Genomic DNA, 15,407 nt, shown 5'->3' with positions numbered 1-15,407 from the left:
AAGAATAAAGACACTTAGCTATCATGAACATTAAGTGAGAGTTCCTTCCTTGAAGAATGGAGTTTTTGTTCAGAAAAGAGAAATTATATAAAATGAGGCATCAAGAGGATGCCACCGAAGTACAAAGAAACAATGAGAAAGAAACACCCCTTACTAAAAAGTACAGGAAAATCAACGATTACAAAGGGATCCCTTTCAACTAGCCCAAAATGACAAAAAGAGATCATAGCAATCCAATGGTTCATGACAGCCAGAATAGGAGAGATAATTCCTTGAAGGGCTCTTCTATTCCTTTCTCCCCACACAGCTCAGAAAAATAGCAAAGGGAATGAGGGAGAGAGATATTCTCCCTTCCTTATTAGATCCGATCCCTTTCCAAGCTCACAATTCGCCTCCCCTGTAGCTGCAGCGACCCATTTGTGATTTACAATAGAGATGGCTAAGTACCAGGAGTGCGTGATCAACCGATTCCTCCTGCTCCAAGCATAAAAAGCATCCATTGACAAAAGGGACACCTTTTTTCTAAAGATTTTCTGTAGTAAGGATTTTTCCAAGAATAGCATCCCACGTGAAAAAGGCAACCTTAGAACGGACTGTCATTTCCCAAATCCGCTTCCAAGGGAAGTTAGTACTGCTCCCAGCCAGGGAACTAAGCTGTTTACAGAAAGACCTAACAGTGGAGTTCCCATCTTTCTTCAAAACCCAATTGGGCTCATCGGAACTGACATGCCAATGAAACTTATTGATACTGCTAAAAAAATCTGCAAAAATATCTAGTTCCTAATAAAAAGGCATTTTTTTAAGGAATATCCCAAACAATCCCTTGAATGGTAACCTCCAAGCATTGGCTAATAAAGGTATCTTTGTTGCTCGCAAGTCTAAAAATGGAAGGGAAAGTGGGGCTGAGTTGTGAATTACCACACCATATATCATGCCACAAGAAAACACCAGCGTCATTCCCCACATAAAAATAGATGATATGGAAGATATTCTCCCATCCCCTTCTGATGTATCTCCAAACACCTGTACTATGAACTTCCTTTGACTTTAGAGGTCCAACCATTATGATAGAGACCATACTTGACGGCAATGACATCCCTCCTGGGTGATTTTTGTCAGTCATGAATCTCCAAAGCCATTTCCCAAAAGGGCCTCATTAAAGAAAATAAGGGATTTGAAGCCAAGGCCACACTTTTGTAAAGGTAGTTTAGCTACTCCCATTAACAAGATGTATTTGAAAACCTCATCTGTCTTCCCCCAAAGGAATCTTCTTTGGATACCCTCTAATCTCTTGGCCACTGCACTAGGGATAGGGAAAAGAGACATGAAGTAAATTGGCAGATTGGACAGAAAACTTTTAATAAGAGTGAGTCTGCCACCCTTGACAAAAAGTGCCTTTTCCTTTTCTTGAAGGAAGTTGATCGAACAAAACTTGAGGACAAAAGGTGAGGGATGCTAAATTCAACCTTCACATGCAACCGCACGCTTCTTTGTTAATACATCTCCCATAAAAATTCTAGAAAAAATCAGAAAAAAGAATTAAAAACCAAATAAATACTAGGAAATATCATAGCAAAAGGTACCCACATTCTCGCTGTGTAAATCTTTTAAAGCATCCAAGGCCAACATGCCATAAAGAAACCAAGTATTGAATCACCACCCAAGCCAGCTGCCAATTCAATTTTTTGTAACTGCAAACTTCTTAAACCCAAAATTTTTATATCCAAAGCCCAACATTCAGCAAGATGAAAAAATCATGATGGGTTTTTACTTTGTGCAAATGCATTGCAAGGTTGGTGCCATCCAATGAATAGCAAAATAAATCTCCAAAAGAGTTGATTAATTATACCACCGCTCATTGCTATCTCGTACCTTTGGTTTTAGTTAGTATTTACATGCATTTTTACTCCTTATTTTTCTTAAAAATTATTTTAGCTGACTAGATAGTAGCCATTCATTTGAAATTGATTCAATTAACAAAGCGATAGTGAAGCACACTTCGATCGTCAGCTCCACATTTACATAAATTTTATGTAAGAATTCTTAGCCACACATGTAGTGCCACTGGCTCCAAAAACAATTGGAGTGTATTCCAACATGTGAGTCACTAGGATATCATGGGTTGACGAATATAGAATATTTGGCTTATTACTATATTTTGAAATCGTTATTTGCAATGTTAGTTCTTACTTCTCGTAGCTTCATACTTCATAGCAAGAGGAATAGGCTAGCTCAGCAGTGCTCGAGTGATTTGGTGTTTATCCAATGTAATTGAACTTTGAGGTGACAATACAACAAGCATTATATCATTGAACCCATCATTCTGAAGGATATTTATGATAATAATGACTCATGAGTGGCAGATTGGTAGGATGGATGGAGATTCTGATGAGGACAATGTGTAGAAGATGATGCTTTGACATGGGGTGCTATTGCCAGAGCTGCTGGAGTAAATGAGTCGACCCATCACACAAGATCAAGAATAAGTGCCAATGTCTCATCATCTTCTGCAGGAAGAGCTTCATCTAGCACTACTATGGCTATAACATTGGAACCTATGCTTGAGGATGAAATCCAACAGGCTAGGGCAAAAGATAGTGAAGATGAAGCAAATATTGGGGAAGAAAATTCTGATGAAGAAGAAGATGATGATATCTTAGTTGATGATGAGGGCTATAGATTTTAGACATTGGAATCTTTTGTTGTATGCTTTGGGACTATTGGCAATTTCATTTTCTACGTAACTTGAAGTTTGGACTCTTGCGTGCTTAAGTTGAACTATGCTTGCCTTGCTTGGAACTTGGCATTTGGCAGTCATAATTTCAATGCATTGATGTCTGGGTATTGAATATTTTGATACTTTTAAGTTTAAACATTACTGTTCATGTCTCTATAGATCAAAGCATTATATGAGGCATTATACAATAATTTTAGTACTTTTGAGCATTGCCTTTATGAGGTGTGTGTCTTTGCCTCGCACCTAAGCTCCAAGCACTCCTTGTGCATTTGACTGCTATGCATCTATGTGAGTTTCCTCTCCACTAAAAGAAAATAATTATTAACAAAAATCCCAATATTTGTTTGAGACAGACATGTTTTTTGTCACCTCTTTCCCTTTAAACCATCCGGGACCATCGTTTCTTTCTTGTGAAAAGGAAATGAAACATCCTCTTGGACCTCCCTAGTCTTCAAACATTGCAATGTCAAACTTGAAGCTAACAGCTTTGAAGATGAACAACACATCAACTCCCTGAGCTGCTTAAAAGTGTTTCATGGATGAACTCTAGGCTTGAAAATTTACGGGCATCTCATGAGTCACCTGAAGTGAGACTTGGCCTTGAATTTATTCAGCTAGGGTTTCTTTTAGGAAACCCGATGTCACGAGAAACCCTAGCTGCCTCAGACATCATGGGATCTCCAAAAGAAAGCAGAAACCCAAGCCATCTCAACAATAGGGACCCTAATCTCCGAAAGAACCTTATTGATCTGTGTGACACAACTCATGGTCCTCCATTTGCATTTTCCCATGATGCCAAACACAATACTGCTTTTTCCACACTCTATTTCGACAACAGCTTCACATGTAACTTCCTTCTTGAGCACTACAATTTGACACAAGGAACTATTGCTCTTCTTTCCAACACCTTCACAACCAACAGAAGAAACCTAACAAAGACACAAAATTCTTCCCCAAAAACAATGTCACCCATCACCTTTAGACTCACGAGGAACAAACACTGAAAATCTCCTCCCTTTCCACCCATGCTCTAATTCCAAAAGCTTCCCCATCTTTGTTGGACAAATTGCCAATCAATATCCCACACGTCCAACATGAAAACTTCAAAATCCCCTATCCAAACTTTCGAAAAACAACGAAAATCCATCAGCAAATCAATTTGCAGCAATTGAAAATCTCACCCACCTATCATGAACTTGATTATGTTCAACAATGAAAGAGTGAAAATCCCACTCAGTTTATCCAATCTCTAAGCAAGGCCTTCCATTCAATCTGGATTGAACATTTACAACCCCCTTGTATCATCTCGTGCCACGACCATGGCAATCAGCACAAGTGATCGGAAAGATATTGGTAGAGGTTTCACGAGAGACGTAGAGAGTTCACTGCGAGAGAAGAATCCTTCAAACAGGAAATATCTTTGGCAAAAAAAGAGTGCTGTAAATAATGATTCTTAAAGCAAACATATAAACAGTTGTGGATTAAGGAAAACAATTAAGCTTACACCAAAAGAAAAACATTTTTTGTCAATGTGAAACCAGCTTTACAGCTTAGCAGCAAATAGAACTATGGGACCACCACAAGGTGCTATACAAACCAACAGTTCAGGCATGCATAACATTCTGAAATTTGCAATATGTAAATGTCTTCCTAGTACCTTGAAAGTAGGAGCTCGTCTTGCAAGCATCCACTTGCAAAGAGAACTAGACAAATTTCTAATTGCAAGGTAGTTAAATTACATTACAAACAAATTTTGCATAGTATTGGGGTGAAATTGCATTAATTTTTTTTTATAATAAAAATTGCATTAAATTTTAACAAAAAAAAAACATGAACAAAAAAATAACCTGAACTCCTGGATGGGTTTCATGCATGAACTCAAACAGCTTATTCACAACAGTTTTCAAGAACTTCCAATGTGCTCGCAGAAATCTTGGGTACTGTCCAACAACATACCTGACAATCAAACCAAAATAGAATCAAAGCATGTCATGATAATCTTGAATATTCTGGTGTTATCAATTCCCAATCACAGCACAAAACCATAGTATTTGAAGACAGCGCCAACTATTCCAGTAAAAATAAAGGGATGAATGAGAAAGAATTTCAAATTTTCCCCATTCCTTTTGTTGTAACAGATAAAAAATCCAAGCAGTCGTTCATGATGCACCAAGATTGGTAACTGAAAAGGCCAAATACTAAACTGCATACTCTTCAACCAACTTTTACATTACAATGCTTACATAATGTTACTTGCAATAACGGCCTTGTTATCTTTTCCTTTGGTGATTTCACATAAATTCAGTAAATCTCGAATGACCATTACCAGAAATCTGTTCTCCTGCAAAACTCAACACAGTGAAACATTTGTAAACAAATCAAAGCAGAAGCCAAAATATACAGTTGATGGCAAATGAAGGCAAATGAAGAAACATGTATTTGCATGAAACAGGAATAAATTCCTGGTGTCTGGGACTAATTTACAGGTAAACAGGATGCAAATAATCAATCATAGGGAATCATTTATATATGATTCATTGAAAAGAATAATGTGCAATCATTGCTCCACATGAAAGCAAAGCAAAACTGTCACCAAGTGGCCTCTCAACAGAAAATATTAAAGTATAAAACAATTGTCTACAAGAGCAGTTTATGGAAACTCAGTCAATGGAGAGAAAGAAAGGGGACAGTTTTAAGATCTACACGAGAAAACAACCCCTCCACACATGCATATTAAGAATTGATTACTAATCTTAAATTTGAAAAAATCAGCGTGGGTTGGCTCATACTAAGTGAAATGATAAAATTTCAAAGAATTCGGCACATTATATACAAAGATTTTACTAATCTTCGCAAAGAATGCAATTACAATAAAGCAGGTTAGTACAAATGTTAACTGAGGTGTGCATTACTTTTTTTGGATACATCGGGTTTCCTGGGCTTGCGCGCCAGACTAATCCCACGCCTAAGCCAGCTGTGCCTGTGCCCTCAGCCAACACGTAGGAGGTAAATTGCGGATGTGCACTGCAGGCGGCAGGGTTTGAACCCCAGACTTCACCTTTGTCCAAGGCCGTCTGGTGAACCTCCTTACCACCTGAGCTTATGCCCAGGGGCAACTGAGGCGTGCATTACTATAATGGAGAATATGCCACAAGTACTTTCCTTTCAAGTAATAAGAAGCTAGGAGGGGAAAATTGCAGGCTGGATAACAGGTACAGGGTGGAATAAATTATCCACAAGTAATTGCCTCATACCAGTGCCACAGAAAACTAGAAATGAAGCATACCTGCTCCTCCATCATGGACCCAGATATAGATCCAATTGCCCAGCATAATGTATTTAGGTTGTTCCATGTCCAATCGTCACCATTCAACTGTCTACTTAATTTTTTCAGCATCTATTACACAAAATATCAAAAAATAGCAAGAGTCACATTAGCAAAACATTGAACAAAAATAAAGAGATTCATGATGACATAAGGTTCTACTAATCAAGATCCTTAGTAGAAACAGAGAACAAGAATAAAGCACTAAACCTTCCAAGTGCACTAAACCATCCAGAAACTTGGAACCATGCCACGAAAGGCAGCAACCAAATAAGCAAAGAAAAATTTACAAATCAAGTACGCAAGAACAAGAACATGCTATCAAAAATCCAGGTATGGAATGCATTAGGACTAGAAACGATAGTGACCATTATGAAGCATCCTATCAGCATGACAGAGGGTCAGAGGCTTAGCATCATAATCCCAATATAATACAGGGATCAACAAAAGTTTCAACTTTGCCATAAGAAGTTGACCAAAGGAGATTAAAATCTAACCACCTGCAATGCAATCCCAATAAATCTAAAGCTTCATAAAAATATTCAGAAAAATTTATCTGAAATAGAGACTAACAATTTCAATTTGATTCTGAGCATAATCATAAAATCTAACTTCACATTAGCCAAAATCTCAGATTTATCTTCATAGTGACACCAAGTTGTCATAAAAATGCAATAAAGAAACTTCTAGCCTAAAAAACCATATTGTGACCTGTAATTGACCGCCCTTTAGCTGGCTAGAATAAATAATCTGCTCAACATATTACATTGCAAACGCAACCACAGATTTAAATTTTTCATTTCAGCTGGGTAAAACATAATAAATTTTACATTCCATTTCTTTTGATTAAAAGTCATTCAAATTAAAAAAAAAAAAAAAAGGAAATGGTTCAAAAGCAACAGTTATGGTGCTCTATATCCTCTAGCCAATCTTGGAAAAATGTAAATTATAGAAATGAGGGAAAATGGCCCAAAAGAGATTCTGCAGATCCATGTTTTAAAAGGCAAAAGGTTGGCAAGACATTCTAATCCTTAAGAGGTGAAGCATAAGCCTTAAGGCGTTGCGGCGTAAACCTTTTAAGCAGTTTATTTGTAGATAAAATATATAAATAAATTACATATATTTTACAAATAAATAAAATTTAAAAATCAAAAATGTAATGCAAAAAAATAAATAAATATAATTTGCAAATTGGGCATTCAAAATTTGCTAACTTGAATTGATCACATAAATCATGAAAAGAGATGGCTATAACATTACAAAGTTCAAATTATTTTCAAGTTCTCAAATACAACTCTCAATTATTTTGGGAAGGTTGAGGTTCAAGAGTTTTAGAAATCAACTCATATTATGACATTCCTTTTATATTTACAGAGTTAAAAATTTTCTAGCCAATTCTAACTTGAGATTCACACATCCAAATTGTGTAAGCCTCAACGAAAAAGGCGCTAAAGGCATTCCTTTTGTACTAATGCATAAGCTTTAGCATGTAATACGTTAGATTTTTTGGGATTTGGCATTTTGAATTAAGACTCAAGGCATTTTAGGCCTGCCTTGCCTTGAGGCAAGCCTTGATTGAGCCTTTTAAAACATTGTTGCAGATTTCTAATGCTACAATAACTTGTTCATACAAGAGATTTTAAAAGTGGTGTTTTTGTTAGATAAGTTTAGTATTTAAAAACCCATACCTGCTTCTCAGTATCCTCATGATCAAGATGTGACAAGTAGATCAATGTTTCCCTCATGATCTGAAAAAATGAAACATTCATAAGGGCAACAGCTAGGGCTGAAAAGAGTATACAATGACAGAATAAAATTTCCCAACACATTAGTTAAAGATGCATCAAATTAAGTTCTAGAAAATCACTGAATTTCAATATATTGAAGGGTTCAAGATTTTATACCCCAGAAATGATCCTGTTCAAACAAGCAACCCATTAAAAACTGAAATATTTTATGATTTTTAGTTAGCCTGAGACAGCAAACAATATGTAAAATGAGGACAGCTGATTAACCTATATATTTTTTTCACTGTCAGCATAAAAGAGACAATTTTTTCTCCTTCGAAAAAATGTATGATACTAAATCTATCATCATCATCCTTCACAATCCCATAAGCAATATCCCCATCTTCCTCAACAGTCAAAACATCTGAAGGAAAGGATAACCCATTGCACAAACGGGAGTCCAGGGAGGGGTGGACCAAGATAGGTCTATACTACGCAGCTTTACCTTGCAATTTTGCAAGAGGAAGTTTTCACACCTCGAAACCATGACCTCTAGGTCACATGGCGACAGCTCTACTGTTGCACCAAGGATCCCTTCTCAATAGTCAAGACATCTATTTTTTTCATCTAACTAGTTGGCAATCTATTTTCTCTTTTCTGATTCTAGAGTGGGGGGCAGGGTTTGGGTTGAAGAGCAGGTGAAAAAATTCATATATCTTCCAAATATAAATTTATCACAAGTGCAGGTGAAAGGTAAATGATGTTGGAAAAGCAACAGAGTTAAGAAATAGAAAGAGAATTGAGAGAATTATAGGGAGGTACTTAGAAGAAGAAGAGAGAGGAAGAGAGATGGAGAGAAGTTGCCGCAGGATAGCATTGGGAATAGAAGATGAAAGTTACAGGACAGAGAGTTGGAAAGGAAAAACAGAGAAAGAGAGACTAGAGAAATACAGAACAGAATAGAGACGAGGGAAGTAGAAAACAAAGAAGGAAGAAGAAAAAGCAGCAGAAAACAGAGAGAGAGAGAGAGAGAGAGAGAGAGAGACTGCACTTGCAATCTGATTCAAAACATTGACGGTTACAATAACTTACATGTCCAGCATTTATACCACTGCTACTACCACATATTTACATAAAAAATGCCAATAAAACAAGAAATTACAAAATAACCCCAAAGTACTTAAATACACAAAATAAACCTAAATTAACTAAACTTGTAAAATAACAAGAGTTTTCCCAAACTAAAATAAAATACCTAGTTACAACCTACTATATAAACATCTAAAGTTCACCATTAGTGGTTCTCCATCAGTAAACCATCCAAAAATTATTCAGCTAGCGTGTATAAAAAAACATTAAGATATCTGCCAGATATAGATCTAACACCTTATATTGAACAAGGACGTCATTGTCCTTCATTGTTTCACGGACAATATTCCCATTTTCATCTTCAACGATCAGGACCTCTTCCGGTTTAGCCATACGACATATCATAAGCAATCTCAACTTTGACATTGGACCTGCATAAAGTTGCCGCCGTTGCAGGAGTTGAGGACCGAGGCCATCAATCATGTGAGGAAGCAACGGTATCTGCTAATCCCAAGGTAGAAAATCTGACATCAGATTATATTCAAGTATAACCCTTCCATGAAATTATGCATGTGCACACCTATACACAAGAATGACTGAAGCCCAATAATCCATAGAATTATAAATAATCAAAGCACTAATAGTTACAAGGTTTCATATCCTTACACAAACATTTTAGAGTATAATCAAGCTCTAGGAATTTCCAGCAGACAGTTTCATAAGCTGAAAACCCAAATCAATCTTAACACATAAAAAAAAGTGTGTCAAAGAACTCTCCATGTTAATTGAGGTTCAACAGTTAGGTCTATTAGTTATCAAAGTCCATATCCACCCCCTTCAACCACAACCCAGGATCACATTGCCAAATTTGTGGTACTTCTCACAGGCCAGGTCACAATTATGCATGATCCAATTTAATAAAAGTGGGGATCTAATCTCTCCGAAGTATTCAATTAAGAAAAATAAGTAATTAGAGGAAAAATGAAAATACTACGAAAACTGAATCTCAAAGTAGTTACAAATAAAATATTTAGTGATCCTAGCTAGAACTCCAAAACGCAACAATCCAAAAAAGTGAACCAAGCCTTACCCCAAATATATTTTATCAAGCTAACCCTGCACCTGTACATACCACAACTCAAAAACACAAAACCCTGCTAATTATGGCCAAAGCATCATAACTATTGGAAACAAAAGGTTCATAACTAGGCAACAAGAAGATAGTTGCCCCAAATATTTACAGGGCACTATAGCAACCTTTTGCAGTATCTTGGTATTAAGAGCCCATACTCATCTTCAACCAAAAATAGCAAAATTTTATAAACTCAAATGGAAATTTTGTTGGAAAATTTGCCCATAAAAATAGAAGACAGCTCATTTTTATTTTCCGCAATAATATTTCGCACTACATATATCATCATTATCATAAAGAAATATAAATAAAAAGTAACGAACAACGAACAGGTAATTTTTTTTTATAAGAAACACAAGGACAAAATCAAACTGGAAAATAAAAAAGGAATTTTTTGTCTCGGAGAAACTGAAAGATGACGAAGTAAAAGATCCTAGCTAGTGCACCAGTCAGTACTAGAACAAGAGTAAGGAAAAAGTTTCAGAGAAGACAAAGAAATCTTCTAAATTTTAAAGAAAATCCATATTATACTTGAGCAGCAGAGAATCATTAGTCAGAAATAAAATATATAATGTACCTGCAACCCCATCATGTTAGCAGCTGCTGCAGGATTCTCAATATTATGATGTTGTTCGAACAGCTCTAAAACTAAGGAGTTCCAATAATCTAAGCAGACCTGTTTGATAATACCATCAGAAAAAGTGCAGGTCTAGCAATAACTTAAGAAAATAAACTTCCAAAGAGATAGAGCCAAGAAGATGCACCAATTAGTACCTTAAAAACTTCTGTATCATCCACATATGATATGCTAATGAGATATTCAAGACCCAAAAGAAGCACAGATATATTCTCTTGACTGGATTCCAGCACTCGAATGTGAGACTGCATTAAAAAAAAATGTTATTATCATTCCTTCTTCAAGGCCACCAAAACATCACTTAAAAGCTTACAATAAAAGCTTGCCCACTTTAATATTAAGTAGAAAACATTTAGTTCTCCCAAAAACGGATCTCATTGTTACGGGTGAGTACCAACCACAACAATGTCATCCCTCCCTTTAACCCAACCATCATTTTACTAATCATCTCCAGCACTTACATAGAGCTTACCAACGCAAATGATTAAATCAAAAGAAGGCATGTCACTACGAGAAGAAACTTGCCTTATAAAATGAAGTGAAAAACAGCGCCAAGTTCTGAATGAATGCCTATAAGAACAAACAAAAGAATAAATTAAAGTTATCAAAATGTATTAAATTTTCAACCAAATCATAATCCTTTATGAAGAAAATATTCACCTGCTCTTCGCTGGATCCATGAACATAAGCATCAGGGATGTTTGTAGAAGGTGGGAGAATAGACTACATGGGCATAAAAAATACAGCAAGAATCAATAAAAACAAACAAAAACAAACAACAATAGATTCAATATATAATACAAGAAATATTTATAAGCAACAAACCTAAGATATAAAACCAAGCATCCCAAACAAAATATCTTCAAAGCTCAGAACTGATATAAACTATATACTGACCAACCTGTAATTGAACAATGAAAATATTGTACATTTTCACATACTGCAAGTTATAGAAGTCTCCAAAACTAAGGGCGGCAACCTGTGAGAATCAGGACATACAAAAATGAACATTTAGCTGCCAAGGAAGCAAAAACAAATGAATCAAATGGAAAAAAAAAATACCTCTGTTAAGCACTGGAGAGTAAGATTCCGATATGCAGGCAAAGGGAAAAACTTCAGAAGTGTTTCCAGCTATAAGACACAAGAAGAAAACATAATGTGATGAAAAGCGAAATTGCGTCATATAAATGAAGATAAGCACAAAATATAATTAGCTCAAAAACCAAGTACAAACCAGTGGAGACTCAAATATGTAGCCCAGAGGAATCCATGAAAGAAATGCATGCAGGGTGGCCAGTGTTGCCCGTATAAGCTCAGTTCTTTGAGATGCTGATAGCACATATAAGCATAACTCATGGATGAGCTGGAACTCACTGTCACAAAGCCAAACAAAATTCTTAGTAAACTATAACAGGGAGACAAATAAAATTGAATAAAGGGATATGTTTCAACCAAAAAAGAAAACATGAAAGCAAGACACAAATTTATAGTTAAAATGAAGCACAAAAACATCACATTAGATAATATATAAATATTTTGCAGGACCTCCAACAAAGATCAAAATAAACATAGGGACTCAAAATTAAAAACTGACAGGAAAATATGGCAGTTGGACAATTTCCAGACTAAGCAATAAATAAGAAACAGCTTGGTGAAAAAGAGTAAATAAGCCTAACACCAAGACATGTAAATCTCAAAACGAGTTGAAACAAAATCAGTTAGAAGATACATAACCACTTCTAATAAATCCTATTAGTTGAACATACCAGAAATAACTTCAAATTTGTTAAATTGGAAAAATTGCATTTATTAGCTGCACACCATCAGATTCATACAATAACCACATCTAGCAAGTTGAAACTCAATACAGTAGAAGACAAGGATTAGAAAGACACAATGTCTCAGCATTAGTACAAAGCATGATGTAACCAAGAAGGACAACAAATGAACATAGTTACCTATTTAACGACTGTTTAAGCTCTTTGATCTTCTGTTGAGTCATTTCCCCCCTCGAGAAATCAAAAACCTCTTCACTTAGAAGCTGATGATAAACAGTTTGCATTACTCACTTTTGCCAATATGAAAAAAAAAGGTTTACACAAGGGGGACGGCATGAGGCTTACTTTCAATATAGCCATGCAATTCTCACAAATTGTTTCACTAGTTTTTGCTGCTGAGACAAGGTCGGGAATGAAACTCCGCCATCTTGCTGGCCACTCATGCTTCAGAACCTGTATTTTGAAGACAAGTAAAAATTATAACACAAATCCAACAATTTAACCTTCAACAATGCATATAAAAACATATCCCATGCAGCTTATTGAAGAGAAAAATATGTGTATATATAATTTAAAAAGGTAAACACCAAAGGTGGGATGATCAATCAACTGAAATACCATGAAATCCATAAATCAAAAAAAAAACAAAAAACAATGGCAAAAGACTACTACTATAAAACCATGCCACAATCATGACGAATAGTTCAACATATTTTAAAAATATCAATAGCAGGCACAATCAATAGTTTACAAACTCCTGTTAGAAAGCAACACACTTTACCTGAACTAATATAATGTTGAGCTTGTTGACATATAATCTTTCTCGACGAAAGGAGGCTTCATCACTTGAAAGCTAAACACAATAGATTTAAAGTAAAAAATGAAGTATTATCAACTTAACATATGCCCTTGTAAGTACACACCTTACATAAATATTGATTCATACCTGAACAATGACTTCAGAAATATAATTTTTCATTCCATCACGCTGTTCAACAGGCAACGCATTCCACCTATACTTAATTACACCTTCCAGAACCTGCATGCAAAATTAGAATAATGTATTCTAATACCTACAACCCCAATGGCAAGGAAAGAAAGGAAAAGAACTACATGGTTTTACTTCAAGTTCAGATTAACAACTTGAAAACCATAATATCTTCAGAAGGACAGCAGCCAGTAATGCATATGCAACATATCATTGTTGATGTGTATAAAAACAATATACAATAGGAAGTCTTAAGGTTTTACATCCAAATACAAAGTACAAGCCTACATATAATGACTTCGAAATAATTTAAAGCCAAAAATGAGAAAATTTCATCAACGCAACAAATCATTGTCATTGACTCACTGCTTCATAGTTTCCAAAAAAGGAATTTCTAACCACCTAGTAAATAGATTTCATCAGGCGAACTGACTTTGACTTTTATCCGTGCTTCAAAGTAAACTATGACCCACTTGACTTTATAGTCCACAGAAGCAACTGTTCAAAGGAGGACCAGATTCCTCATTCATTTAAATCAGCCCATAATGCCCTTTAGAGTCAACAGAAATGAAGTGTGAAACATTTTGCACCATTTTTTATAGAGAAAGAAATACTGAGTAGAGAGTACAAATAAACAGAGGAGAAGAGAGTAAGATAAACAGAGAGAGAGAGAGAGAGAGAGAGAGAGAGAGAGAGAGAGAGAGAAGATGGGAATTAAATTATTAAGAGTCCTTTTTAAAGGCCCTCTGCCATCATTTAAATCAGCCCATAATGCCCTTTAGAGTCAACAGAAATGAAGTGTGAAACATTTTGCACCATTTTTTATAGAGAACGAAATACTGAGTAGAGATTACTGAGTAGAGAGTACAAATAAACAGAGGAAAAGAGGTCAGATAAACAGAGAGAGAGAGAAGATGGGAGTTAAATTATTAAGAGTCCTTTTTAAAGGCCCTCTGCCATAATTTATAAAATACTTGAAGTATTTCAACACCCAGTTTTCATTTCATCGAATCGAGAATTATAATTTCCTGGCCCCCAAAAGCAACATTGAGCCACATCTATCCCATAAATCCCAAACAACAGCATGTCCTAAGTAACTTCCAATTTTCATTGGATCCCTAGCCAATAACAACAACAACAACAACAACAAAACCAAGCATTAGTCCCACTAGGAGGGGTCGGCTATATAAATCCTTTTCCGCCAATTTATGTGATCATGGACCATTTCTTTTGATAGATTCAAGGATATTAAATCCTTACTCACTATCTCCTCCTATGTTATTTTAGGTCTACCCCTACCCCTTCTATTGCCCCCCACAGTAACTAAGTCACTCTTCCTCACAGGTGCACTATGTGGCCTACATTGCAAATGTCCATATCATCTGAGTCGTCCCTCCCTTATCTTATCTTCTATATGAGCTACACCTAACTTACCACGAATATGTTCATTTCTTAATTTATCTTTCAATGTTATACCACTCATCCATCTAAGCATTCTCATCTCGGCAACTTTTACTTTTTGGATATTATGTTTCTTCGTCGCCCATGTTTACATTTTCCATACGTTCATGCCCGCTAGTAGTAGACTGCTTAGCCTCAACATTTTACAGGACTTCTATGCCATCTGCATTTCAACGGTTCAACCAAATTATCTTCATCAAAAATCAAAAAACACCTCCAAAATCAGTAATTTGACTCATCTTGCTTCTTAATGTGAAAACCATCTTTCTCCTACTCATTACTCTCCATAGATAATCCACTAATCAAATCTGATTCTTTTATTCAAAGGAAACCTCGAGCTTATATTGTTATGGATTGGGAACAAGATTTGAAATCAATGAAATCTAATCTCCTGCTGCCCCTCATTACCTCAGTTGTAGCACAGTCCTCCTATACAACGAAGCAGTAGCATACGCCAAAAAAAAAATTTTGTTTGTTTGCGGGGCAGGGGGGGGCATAACAAGTATCTATGTGTGTGTATCACATAAAAAAAT

General features: G+C 35.8%; 1 protein-coding gene across 2 annotated transcripts in view; it reads right to left on the bottom strand.

The window, feature by feature from the left end:
• LOC131159672 (protein EXPORTIN 1A) overlaps positions 1 to 15,407 on the bottom strand; it is a 34,593-nt gene that overhangs the window by 10,832 nt on the left and 8,354 nt on the right. For both annotated transcript variants that reach the window (XM_058114749.1, XM_058114750.1), the window contains exons 3-18: positions 13,372 to 13,464; positions 13,207 to 13,278; positions 12,771 to 12,878; positions 12,606 to 12,688; positions 11,882 to 12,020; positions 11,710 to 11,778; positions 11,549 to 11,626; positions 11,308 to 11,370; positions 11,173 to 11,217; positions 10,785 to 10,892; positions 10,588 to 10,686; positions 9,176 to 9,379; positions 7,751 to 7,810; positions 6,024 to 6,134; positions 4,981 to 5,078; positions 4,585 to 4,693 (exon numbers count right to left, since the gene is read on the bottom strand). In XM_058114749.1, coding sequence (XP_057970732.1) covers positions 4,585 to 4,693; positions 4,981 to 5,078; positions 6,024 to 6,134; positions 7,751 to 7,810; positions 9,176 to 9,379; positions 10,588 to 10,686; positions 10,785 to 10,892; positions 11,173 to 11,217; positions 11,308 to 11,370; positions 11,549 to 11,626; positions 11,710 to 11,778; positions 11,882 to 12,020; positions 12,606 to 12,688; positions 12,771 to 12,878; positions 13,207 to 13,278; positions 13,372 to 13,464 — 1,539 coding nt within the window. The remainder of the gene's footprint in view (positions 1 to 4,584; positions 4,694 to 4,980; positions 5,079 to 6,023; positions 6,135 to 7,750; positions 7,811 to 9,175; positions 9,380 to 10,587; positions 10,687 to 10,784; positions 10,893 to 11,172; positions 11,218 to 11,307; positions 11,371 to 11,548; positions 11,627 to 11,709; positions 11,779 to 11,881; positions 12,021 to 12,605; positions 12,689 to 12,770; positions 12,879 to 13,206; positions 13,279 to 13,371; positions 13,465 to 15,407) is intronic.

Source organism: Malania oleifera, chromosome 7 (genome assembly GCF_029873635.1).
Source record: "Malania oleifera isolate guangnan ecotype guangnan chromosome 7, ASM2987363v1, whole genome shotgun sequence".
In the NCBI taxonomy this organism is placed as follows: Eukaryota; Viridiplantae; Streptophyta; class Magnoliopsida; order Santalales; family Ximeniaceae; genus Malania; species Malania oleifera.
Note: the sequence above shows the minus strand (reverse complement) of the source record. Positions and strands in the feature narration are given on the sequence as shown.